The sequence below is a fragment of the Cyphomyrmex costatus genome, unplaced genomic scaffold (genome assembly GCF_001594065.2).
Source record: "Cyphomyrmex costatus isolate MS0001 unplaced genomic scaffold, Ccosl1.0 scaffold395, whole genome shotgun sequence".
Lineage (NCBI taxonomy): Eukaryota > Metazoa > Arthropoda > Insecta > Hymenoptera > Formicidae > Cyphomyrmex > Cyphomyrmex costatus.
The window spans coordinates 198,204-211,417 of NW_017278152.1; the positions used below are offsets into that span (position 1 = coordinate 198,204).

General features: G+C 30.9%; 2 protein-coding genes across 2 annotated transcripts in view; one reads left to right on the plus strand and one right to left on the minus strand.

Annotated features, from left to right (window-relative positions):
* The window catches only part of LOC108776900 (nuclear RNA export factor 1), a 31,784-nt gene extending 29,261 nt beyond the window's left edge, over positions 1-2,523 (minus strand). Inside the window, exon 1 of the mRNA XM_018543643.1 lies at positions 2,448-2,523. Within this exon, the coding sequence (XP_018399145.1) occupies positions 2,448-2,523 (76 nt within the window). The remainder of the gene's footprint in view (positions 1-2,447) is intronic.
* A 3,397-nt stretch (positions 2,524-5,920) lies between these two features.
* Positions 5,921-12,770, plus strand: LOC108776922 (nuclear RNA export factor 1). The gene is made up of 11 exons (XM_018543671.1): positions 5,921-5,996; positions 9,450-9,619; positions 9,713-9,775; positions 9,911-9,997; positions 10,175-10,418; positions 10,535-10,728; positions 10,823-10,935; positions 11,452-11,488; positions 11,577-11,806; positions 12,025-12,193; positions 12,327-12,770. The coding sequence occupies exons 1-11, from the start codon at positions 5,921-5,923 to the stop codon at positions 12,768-12,770; spliced, it is 1,827 nt and encodes a 608-aa protein (XP_018399173.1).
* Positions 12,771-13,214: the final 444 nt, after the last annotated feature.

Consider the following 13,214-nt stretch of genomic DNA (forward strand, 5'->3'; position numbering starts at 1 on the left):
GGTCCAATCGCTTTTTCACCTTACAGTTTTCGATAGAACTCGTCGAGAACTGTAAGAAACGCTACTCAGAACTACTCGATACTATCAAAAAAATTTTCAAAGATTTCTACTATTTTTTTTAAACTTTATTATTCTTCAAAAATGTTTTTTATGTATCAAGAACCCTAGTATTCACAAAATACTTCTGTTAAGCTGATCAGAACTATGCGACCTTGAATTTCGTTAAAAAGTTAGCACCTCATTTTTAAAAAATTATTAAAAAATGATTATTAAGCGCATATGTCATTAAAAATCATAAAGAACTCTTCGTATCGTCAAAAAGAAACAGGAATTATCATCAGAACTATTGTATCTAAAAATTAATTTTTCAAAAATTTTTAATTTTTTTTTAATATTGGAAAATTTTTTTTACATATCAGGAACTTTAGGCAATCGCAGATTGAAGCTATTAAGCCGCTCAGAACTATTCCACCTCGAAATTCGATAAAAAGTTAGCACCCCTTTTTTAAAAAATGTAAAAAAAATGTTTATTGAGCGGAACTCTTGTTATTCACTATAGGGAACTCTTCGTCTCGTCAAAAGGAAATGGGAACTCTAATAAGAACTCCTGAGTACTATAGTTGGGGTGCTAACTTAACATACCCAACAAATTCATGGTTTCTAGACGGAAAAGAAGAAACAAGAGCATATAAATTTATTAGAGCTAAAGGCAATCTTCTGGTTAGCGTTGTTATCTTTTGAACCCAAAATTAGAAAGTGTAATGTTTTATTGATAATGGGCAATATATACCATGGCTATTGCTTACATTAATAAAATGGGAGGTATTAAATATCAAAGATTTAATAAAGTAGAAAAGCAGATATGGCACTGTGCAGAAGAAAACGACGTATGGTTACACGAAGAACACATATACGTCAAAGCAAAATTCGCGGTAGTAGATAGATTATCTCGTTTAAAGAACCCGGATACGGAACGAGAATTAGTTCAGTATGCCTTCAACGAAATTACAAATGATTTTAGTTTTCCAGAAATAGATTTATTTGCTACGGGTGTTAATACGAAATGTCAAAATATTGGTCTTAGATTGTAGAACCAGATGCCTGGGCAATTGACGTCTTTTCGATTTTTTTACTTTTACGCCTTTCCTCCTTTTTCCACGATTTTATGAACATTAAATAAAATAGTTCAGGATAAAGCGAAAGGAAACCTTATAGTATCATATGGAAAGCTCAAGCATAGTATTCAATGTTTAAGAAACTGCTAGAAAAAGATCTCCTAGTTTTTAAATCGTCTCAACAATTACTATTGTCACTTTGCAGATCGATGGCACAAAGTCTTACACTATTATCAGGCATTGTCTCAGGGAAACTTATTCAAGAAAAAAGTTGCCAACTGGTTGCATAGATATATCAATTGCATCATTATCGGATAATATGCTTAATCAATAATATATAATTCATCGTTAAGAAAATAGTAGATTTTCTGCGCATAAAAGCAACAAGACCTTTTGTGATTATGACAAATGGTCTATTAGAGATTTTAACAAATTTGTACAAGGAAGATGCCTCTTACAGATTAAATACACATCGCAGTGCAATTTCACTAATCTCGCTCAATAAGATCAGAAAAGAACCGATTATTAATCATTTTTTAAATCAAAAGGAGTAGAAAAATTAAGACTGGTAAATGCACGTTATACATCTACATGGGATATTAAAATAGTATTAAATAAAATTAGTATTAAATAAAATTAAGACTTGGTATCCTTTACTTAATTTAATTTACAAGGATTAACAGAAAACACAATTATATTGTTAGCGTTAGGAACTGCGAGTAAGGCTCAAACCTTAACGTCAATTGAGCTAAATATTATAAAAAAATCTCCAGTATCACACATAAATAATTTTTCTATTGCAAGAGCGAAAATTAGATAATAACCAGTACTTCAGAAACTCGTTTTACCTGTTACTTTTAATTTCATTTTATTCAATGTATTTTGTTTATCTTCTTATGAAGAAATATCTTAATAGATAAATAAATATACTCAAAAAAATTTAAACGCATAAACATATAATTGACCAGAAAAATGAGAGGATTTCCAGAGCTCTAAATAACTACATATTGTAATCTTGAGAACGAGGCTCGAAGTATAATTGAAGATCAAACGAACTTATCTGTAAGTGAAGTTTAATGACCTTACGAGTGGTAAAAGAAGCAAGTAAACGACTGCTGGAAATCGTATGGCATAAGTATCGAAACATGGAGCATTGTTACAAGCACGCGAGAGTTCTAGAGTGTGTTAAATTTTACACATGATGTGCGTATCACTTAATTCTTCTTCAACATTCAGTGAACAAAAATAAGGATAACTCATAGGTTAAATGGAGCGCACTCCCAAATCATACATACGGGTGATACGGGATATAAAACTGAAAAAGGGACTTACCGAAGTAGCTCTTATCTACTTCGTTTCCTCGGTTGTTGCGGCCGTTGCCCCACATCTTATTTGACTTCTTCGGCATTTTCTTTTTTGGTTTGGATTGCCTTTTTGTTTGATACGAATAAGAAGCCAAACAGCGGAAGGTCTTCAATAAAAAATCCAAAGTACAACCGATCACGTACACTCACGTACAAGCTTAACCTCACTTTTAAAGACTCGGATTAGCTATAATCACAAAAAACACCAGACATCCGTTACTCAAGAGCGTCAGAGAACGAGTGGTCACAAAATATACGCAGAATACGCTACGCGAGACATTACCTAGCGACAAAATCGCGTTGCGCGCATGCGTAGAAGCGACGTGGCAACAAAAGTAGGAACAGCTAGAGACGCCACACGATACAAACTTTTCTGATTGGTTGAAAAATCCAGGCTCTAGGCCAGCTAGGCGCTAGACTCTTTGAATAGTGCCAGGAAGCATTAACGTTCCTTCCAGTTCCTTCCCTTTATGTTTTTATGGTCAATTGTGGTACAGGACCTGAAATATGTAGGCTTTCGGTTTTGTAGTGAATACGGCTTGGCAGTGTAGATCTAACGCTTAGCATAGTTTCAAGTAATTAATCATATTGATCCTTTTTTTGTTAAAACGGAGCAAGAGAAGATGATTTCTAATGATTGAATGATTTGCAGTCCAGACAGTACAGAATATTTTATAATAAATATTTAAAAATATTTATTTTTATTAATTTTTTGAAATATCATACAAATCTATTTCGTACGTTTCTGCTCAAATTTGAGCCATCTTCAGCAAAACTTTATTTTATCGCATATATTTTTGAATTATGTATCACAAATCATAATCCAGTGCGCATTCTGGTATAGCAACGTTTATTTGAAAACTAAAATATAGCCTAAATATTTTATGTAATATATTTATGTTTTAAACGTAGATAAATATTTTTAGGAAATACTTTTATTTACTTAGATTATGTTGTCTTATTAAGTACTTTTTAGCATTTCTATTAAAATATACAATAAAAATTTCATAATATTCATAATAAATATCTATAATCTGCGCAATCTAAGGCCACAAAATATTCATAAACTATTAAAAATAAATATTAAAAATATGTTGTAAATATTCTGTAAATATATTGTGCGCTATCTGGAAATCAGCTATAAGATTTAAAATTATAATTTAAATTAAAATTCCTGATTTTTCGATACACCCCTTTTCTTTTCCGCTAGGTGAGATTTTTTAATTCTTTTGAGTTAAAAATCAAATCTTTTCTTGCCGTAGCTTTAACAAAAATTGCATAACTTCGGACGGTGCATGTATGGTGAATTAGAGGAGATTACTTGATAGGAAAGGTCGCAGTCGCTGTGTGTACATTTTCTTAGAAAAGTTTTTTTGCTGCGCGCTCCGACATTTGCTACTTTTACAGAAATATACACTCGTTTAAACGAGAGAAACTGACCGGCGAAAAGAAGCAAAAACGTACATACCTCTACACAGGACTTTTTTCTCAGTTCATCGATCTTTCAAATACACATTCTCAAAGTTTTGGCACACACATTTAAATTCCAACATCCTGTAAATTAAAATATGTATAAAATATTTAAATAATAATATTTGAAAAAAATGAATAACATTAAATATTTATGAATATTTATTATAAATATTCTATGCTGTCTAAGTAGAAAGATGCAGATTGTGAAATGCGGCAGGAAGAAGAAACCATTACGCACCCTTTTTTTGTTATATGCGGTACCTCGATACCTGCTGGAGCAACGATAAAGCACAAAATATCTACCGTCGTTTTCATTTAGAATATCGTACAGGTCTCTGTATATAAAAATACTAAAAATTTATTATTTTACAAATAGCCTTAAGATTTAATCTATTATAATAAGATAAAAATGGAGAGAGAGAGAGAGAGAGAGAGTACGCAGATAAATATTTATTTTCTTTCTACTGAATTATTGAAAGAAATAAAATGATATTTTATTTCTTTCAATTTTCTGCAGGCGTAACTATTGAACCGTGCAGTTATTTATAAAAACTTGTATTTGGGCTCGAGCTACGGAAAAAAACAGATTGTAAAGGATTTTCTTTCCTCCCCCATTTAGAGGAATGCCTAGGTCGTGTGCCTAGTAACCAATGAAAGCATTATCCCTTCCACCATGCTAGCAAATATATAGGTATGCGGCAGCTGCCGCTATTCAAATAAGACAATATTCAAGAACACAAAAGGCATCTTTATGATCTTTGGACTTTGACCATTGCCGCCTGTAAGTATAAGTATAATGATGCGTTTTTTCTTCACCATGCGCTTATTATAACCTTGTGCAAAAGTATTAGACACCCATATTATTAGTGACCTGATTCAGAACGCGCTTACAACGATGTCAGTGCTCTTAAGCCCATTCGATAATTACATAAGTGACAAGTGTAGTTGTAAATGGTTATAGATGTACGAATTAATTAAGTTATAATCGACAATCGTCAATTTTTAGTTTCTTACTTTTGATTTATGACCTATAGGCCGGTATTCAGCCGATAATCGGTTTTTATATTTAAGATCGTTCAAACTTAGTCTTGATGTGTTACGATCACATTTACCGAATTGCTATGCAGTGCCGACGAAATTTTTAAAACATAATGGAATATTACAAAACAACATATTTTAATAGATGTTGCACAGGTAAGTTATTTCTCTTGTTTAAACGTCGGAATCAAATCAATCAATCTTGGTGAAATGGCCTCGTCCCCAAATTCCTGACTGGGCCACAGAGACGTCGGAGCGCGCAGCAAAAAAAATCTTTTCTAAGAAAATGTGCTACAGCGGCCGCTGTAATCTCCTCTAAGTCACCCTACATGCACCGTCCGAAGTTATGCATTTTTTTTGTGAAAGCTACGGCAAGAAAAGATTTGATTTTTAATTCAGAAGATTTGATTTTTAATTCAGTAGAATTAAAAAATCTCACCAAACGGAAAAGAAAAGGGGTGTATCTACATATTTCAGGTCCTGTACCACAATTGACCATAAAAACATACAGGGAAGGAACTGGAAGGAACGTTAATGCTTCCTGGCACTATTCAAAGTGTCTAGCGCCTAGCTGGCCTAGAGCCTGGATTTTTCAACCAATCAGAAAAGCTTGTATCGTGTGGCGTCTCTACCTGTCCCTACTTTTGTTGCCACGTCGCTTCTGCGCATGCGCGCAACGCGCTTTTGTCGCTAGGTATGTCTCGCGTAGCGTATTCTGCGTATTTCGTGACCACTCGTTCTCTGACGCTCTTGAGTAATGGATGTCTGGTGTTTTTTGTGATTATAGCTAATCCGAGTCTTTAAAAGTGAGGTTAGGCTTGTACGTGAGTGTACGTGATCGGTTGTACTTTGGATTTTTTATTGAAGACCTTCCGCTGTTTGGCTTCTTATTCGTATCAAACAAAAAGGCAATCCAAACCAAAAAAGAAAATGCCGAAGAAGTCAAATAAGATGTGGGGCAACGGCCGCAACAACCGAGGAAACGAAGTAGATAAGAGCTACTTCGGTAAGTCCCTTTTTCAGTTTTATATCCCGTATCACCCGTATGTATGATTTGGGAGTGCGCTCCATTTAACCTATGAGTTATCCTTATTTTTGTTCACTGAATGTTGAAGAAGAATTAAGTGATACGCACATCATGTGTAAAATTTAACACACTCTAGAACTCTCGCGTGCTTGTAACAATGCTCCATGTTTCGATACTTATGCCATACGATTTCCAGCAGTCGTTTACTTGCATCTTTTACCGCTGGTAAGATCATTGGCATTTGGCATCCAACGCGAAAAAACAAGTTCGATATCATAAAGGCTATACAGCTGTGTAGTTTTTTAGGGTTCACTTGATTTACACGCTTGCACGCTTTTTTTGCGATATGAATTGTTAAAGTCGGTTGAGCAATATATAGAAAATAATCTACTTGAGAAAGAAGCACGTTGAACTCATTTTCGTATTAATCGTACATTTTGTTAAGAGATATATATATATATATATATTTATATATAATGTAAAATAGATACGTTATGAGATGTGTTAAAATTATTTATTAGAATTATATTAAATTTAATTAATTATTTAATTAATTATTATTTTAAATATTTTATTTATTTATTATATTTAATTTATTAGAGAAATGAGAGAATTCTATACTAATGAATTAAGAAGACATTTCTTAATCAACAGTATATTATATTCAAATTTCTTAATTATGCATACGTGGGATTTTGGACTAAAGCTATTAGAATTAGGATTAGAATTTCAAACTCGAAAATCCCAGAAGTACAGAATACGTTGATTAAATAATTTGTGAAATTATGCGTTGCTCCCGAAAAACAATTAACCCATCGCTTTAATTGTTTGAGCGATTTCAATTAATAAATTACATTTAAATTATTCAAATGTGATGTATACCCTATATAATTTCTGTAGGACAAAAGATACTAGAAAAACACTATTTCGTGCATGTAAAGCTGGCATTTACTTGGTGGAAATTATTGAGTACTGAGATTTTTTGCCTCTAACAATAACATTATTGAATGGAAAATTACAAGTATTAATATTATATCTTACTGTTATTTTGTGTTTTTCTTTAATCTTTAGTCTCACTAATGTGACTAGTCTCAGACTTATCAGTTAAACATTTCGTAGTCTTTGTTTTTCTTATACATATTTTTAGAATGCAGTTTAAATAACTCTTGTGATATAGGCAAGATATAACAACTTTTACCATTTAAGTATTCTTTTGTTTGTATGAGTCCAGAAAGAGTAGCAGATAAAATTAAATTTCTTATATCGGTTTTTATTAGATTAATTTGAGAAAATAATCTTCCGACGTTAGCAGAGGAATGAGGGAGAGAAAGTAATTATATAGCAAATATACTGACTCTTTCAAATATTGGCTTATTATCATTATATTCTTTTTTCAGTACTGAAACCCAAAACTCCAAAACTTTTCACTAAATTGTCGCTAAAATTTTGGATTGCAGCGTTTCTTAGTAGCTGCCATTCTTTAACATTTTCAAGGTTAATTAACTCCAATTTTATCAGAACATTATTTGTAAAATGAAATCAGGTATTAATCTGATGGACACCTAGAAATTAAGAAATCTAAACATTATACCCTGAAAAAGACTTCTTGTTTCTTTGTTACTCCATTATTAGAACGTGATAGAAAAGCTCAGTTTTCTGTACTTACATGAATGTCCTCCAATTTAAGAAAATTATGTGGATTTTTGTAATCTTTTTCAATTAACGACTCCTTTTATCTCCTTATGTGGAGCATAGGACGTCTATAGACCTCTTTTGTCCGAGGCCTATATTCGTTTCTCGAATCAGATTGTTTTTCGGATTTGTGGGTGATTGGTCCACAGAATCCTACCTCAGTCAGATATTAGAGACAAATATCTACTGATATGTATACTGATGTATAGGACCTATAGTTTAACGCCGAATCCGAACGGCGCTGATGATCATAGATCTTTTGATCACCAGGTGGAGCCATTTTTTGGCTCATTAAACGCGAAAAATCATCGCGTTTGGGCGCACGTGGGATTGAACTCGGGTCTACAAATCGCGAGTCAATCGCACAGAGCGGTGAGCCACTCGACGCCACAATCTTTTTCAATTACACAGTTTATAATCGAGTTTTTTCTTATAAAACACTCCAGTATATAGTTTTATATAATATACCATATGTACTCTTATGATTTTGGTTCTCAAATGTTAGATTTGTGAAGTCGATTGCATTTTCCTATTTAAATTATTAAATATAGATAAAATGAATTTCAAAAATGTAAATAGAGTTTTGACAAATAGAGTTTCATAAAATAAATTTCAGAAATTGTAAATAGAGTTTAACTTTTGTAAAATAGTTTCTGCTGCTAATCTATCACTTCTAATTATAACTGCATCTATGAAATATTAATTTTAGACTCGGTTTTAGCGCATCAATCAGCAAATCAATGCCTTTGTGAGCAGTGCACTGATTCTTCATGTGGAGTAATTAATTCTTTATTTGATTTCTCAAACGTGTGTGTTTCAATCTTTTTCAATGACAATTAATTTGTCAAATTCATTATGTTTCCTGATACACTTTACAATAAATTGAGTTACATAATTGCATTTATATGTCCACAATATTACATTTGATATGCAGAAACGATATAAATTATCAATACTAAGTAAATCTGCCACTTACATGAGTTTTGTTAAGAATAAAATAATGACTATAGATGTTACAGATCGTTTGTACATATATACTTTTTGTATAAAGTTGGGCATAGATGAAAAAGACATTGAAGAGAAGAGAAGAAGTGTCAAATATAATGTTTATTAAATGCACTTATATTATGTGCAGTCTTTTTTAAATAATACCACATTAAAAACAGTAGATTGTAACGTAAATCTAAAATTTCTTCAAAAAAGTGTCAGACAATATCACATCTTATAAGTTAGCGAAACAAAGTGAACAGAATCGATTTTAACTAACATTTTTATTTGTTGCTCATTTGTTGCTAACAACAAAGAAAAAAAATTTACTCTCTTAGTTTCTTTTTTAAATAATGTTCCGCTAAAACAAGATTAAGTTAGTGAAACGATATACATAGAATAAAGGCGATCGACGTAAAAATAACATAGGAATTTGTTAATCATTTGTTGATGTCGAAATATGCAAGTTACGAGTTTGTTGTTTTACTTGCAAAATAAATAGAATTAATGACAAATAAAAATTAAAAATCGTTCACTAGCGACCTCTAAATCTTAATATTTTTTTCATAAAAATTTAGGGATATTTTTTGGCATGAAATGGAAACTTTTTAACTGACAGGCCGATTAAAAATAAATTTTTTTGTGTATATACAATGTGTTTACGTTGAACATTAAAAATATTTATTATATTCGAATTAAATCACAAAAAAAGTAATGATCATGTCATATTATTTCACTAATATATATTCTTAGGTCATGATGATCGAGTAGGAAGACCCCATGGGAGAGATGGAAGACCCCATGGTCATATCAAGCACCGTGTGTCATTTAAGACCCATACGCCTAACAATTTGGCTCGTAATTTGACATTTGTTAATTTGGATGACGACATTCCGATGACTTCGAATAACAATTCGAGACAAGTGATAATGAATTCGAATAATAGAGAACGAGGGGAACGTTGGCGAACTGTTCCTCGTGGCAGGAACAGTCCTATGCCAAATAGAAATTTTAAGGGAGGTCAGTCAGGTCCTAGACGGCTTCCTCCTTTAAGAGAATCCAATTGGTATAGAGTTAGTGTAAGTTTATTTCTGTGATATTATACTGAAGTACTGGCACAATAATATAAAATACTTAGTGCACCTAAAGTATATACTTATACACTAATGTAAAATGATTATACAATAATTTAAATTTTTAATTGTATTTTATAGATACCATATGGTCAGAAGTACGAAAGGGATTTTATTATAAATACCCTTTTGAATTACATTGCGCCTGATGTATTTGTACCCATAGTGGCAAGTAAACTTATTAGAAAATACATATTTTTTATATAATATTATATATATCTTATTATCTCTAAGTGATTTTTTAGCTTTAATATAACATAGTTTTTTTAGAATTAATATAATATAATTAAATTTCAAGTGTAAAACCGTAAATTCTTATAGCTGAATTATAAAATTTATTTACAGTACAAGACATCTGCAACTGATGCCAGTTTCTATATAGACGATTATAAGACGGCAGTTGCATTACAAAACTGTGATTATAAGATCACAATGAGTGATGGATTTAAATTGCAAGTGAAAGTGAAACCAGGATTTCCAATTTATGATATTGATGATAAATTGAAGGAAAGGTTAAAACAAGCAATGGTTAAGAGATATGTACAAGATACCAATGCTTTGAATTTGTCCAAGTTCTATCTTGATCCTGGTAAGAATAAAAAGTTATAAAACTATAAGTATAATGAGGATAATAATGTATTAATTAAAAATATTAATTATTGTAACTTGGGAGTTTTTTTTAACGTAAATATGTTTATCTTATAGACCTTTGCTCTGATTACTTTTGTGTATTGTTCCATCCGGTTATGATGAAGACTGTGTTGGACATTGTAGCGGAACACATACCGAATTTAGAAGCTTTGAACTTAGAAGGAAATAAGTTGCAGAATATTGAGAGACTTAGTATACTGACTAAGAAATTCTCAAAATTGAAAATTTTATATATTGGTGATAATAAGGTGAGTTTATTTCAACAAGAAAATATAAAATTGTATAAAATTGTCATTAACATAATAATGCTTGGTTTTAATCTGAATTAATTGTGTATTCTAGATTAAAGACATTCAACAGTTGGATGCTATTAAGGATTTAAAACTGGAGGAATTGAAGTTAACTGGAAATCCTGTCTGTAATAAGTATAAATATCGACAAAATGAGTATGTTAGGTAATATATTGTTCTCTTTTATTGAGAAACAGGAAGTATTAAAAGTAATCTGCTAATTTCTCTTTCTCTCTCTGTTCATAAGATGGTATTCCGACAGAGATCATTTTATACTTATTTTAAAAACTTTCTTAGTAAACATTTTTTATTTAAAATTTATTCTAAATTTAATTAAATAGTATTTATAATATTAAATTGAATGCAACATTTACTATTATATATATAACAAAGTATATATATTTACTCTCAATTTTAATAATATATAAATAATATATAATATATAATATATAATTACTGTGATATATATATATATTTACTGTTATATACATAACAGTAATGTTCTATTTAATGATGTAATATATTTTTAAATTTTGTGAATTTTTATGAAACTGCACGTATAATTTTTAAATTTGAAGTGAACAATTCATATTCTTCCTTATATTATTTGATAAATCTATGTATTTTTTTTTAACATTTGTTATTATATGGACGATCCGGACTTTTTCTGTTCAATTATAGTGATGTTCGAAGACGATTCGCAAGATTACTGCGTCTGGTAAGTATATCATGCACAGTTTTACATTTTTAAAATTGTATTTTTTTTTATGTGACATATGATTTTATTTTGCTGTTCTTATTTGCAGGATGGCACGGAACTACCACGACCGATTGTTTTTGATATGATGGATGAACCTGCCAAAATTCCTTCGTCGCAAAGGATGTATGTCCAAGATGCAAAAGCCAAAGAAATTGCAAGTCAATTTTTGCAACAATATTTTACGATATTCGATAGTGAGAATCGTCAACCCTTACTAGATGCCTATAATGAACATGCATTCTTTAGCATGACAATGAACACTTTCAATAATAACAAGTAAGTATTTGCAATATGTTGCAAAGTTTTATTTTCTCTTTAACAAGAAAATTCTCTTAAAAAATAAAGGAAAGTTTCGTAGCTTTTTATCTTTTAATACAGAAGTTTTTACTAGACTAGAAAATGGTTTTAACTATACTTGTGCTGTGGAAATAGTTAAAAAATTTTTAGTATTAAGAGAATCGGAAATTGTTTAACCAAAATTATTTTTGTTACAGGTTAAATGGACATTATTTAGAAAATCGTAATTTACTTAGAGTAAATGACACGATTAGAAGACAGAAATTTTTGAAACAGGGTAGATTACCTGTAGTTTCTTTTATATCAGAAATGCCGCGTACAAGGCATTTACTGAATACTTTTACTATGGACATCTCTCTTGTTACAGTAAGTAGCTATTTATTACTATGTAGTCATATATTGTTATGTGTCATATATTATATATAAATAAATTGTTTATTATTTTTTATATGAAGAAATAAAGATAAAGTTATATAATTTATTTTTTATTTATTTACAGCAAACAATGATGTTCATTACAATAACGGGCTATTTCCAACAACTCAATATCAAGGAAGAGCCTATCCGCTATTTCAACCGCACCTTCATAATTGTTCCGGAAGGAGAAGGATATTGCATCCGAAATGAGCAGTTGCATATTAGTCAACCATCTGAGGTGCAGTTAAAGGAATTGCACCAGAAACTGAATCAGTTAAATGCTCAGCAAACTCAATCAGAAACGGAGACGCTGAGTTCCACAGAAGTGGTGAAGCCTATCGCTACGGAGCCCGATGACGAGCTGAAGAAGCAAATGGCATTAACGTTGAGTCAACAGACAAATATGAATTTGGAATGGAGCTTGAAATGTTTACGAGAAACGCAGTGGATCTACGATAATGCATTTGCTGCCTTCCAAGAGTTTTTCAAACTTGGACAGATACCATCAGAAGCGTTTGCAAAGTAAGGACACGTGAGTAAGAAAACTTATCACTGTGATAATAACGTGTAAGAAAGGTCCGAATTTCTTGTAAAACATCGACCTTCATTCCATTTCATATTCCGTATTATTATATTTGTTTTTTACGGATATACTTATTTATTTTAAAATAAAATGTAAATAAAAAACTTTTTTGGGGTATTTCTCTGGCAACATGCATGTTTAAAAAGTGTCATGAAAATATTATAAAGATATTTTATAAAGAATATACATATCTATATGATATATAAAGACAGGTCTTATAAACAATGCATGTTAATGTGAGAAATATCCAGGGATTTATTACTTGCCAATTTCATATCTTTGGCAACAAAAAATTATTATTATTAAGATATTATAACTATTATATTAGATTATTATTAATTTGCAAACAAAAAATTCTAAAAAAAAAAAAACGTATTAAGACGCCTT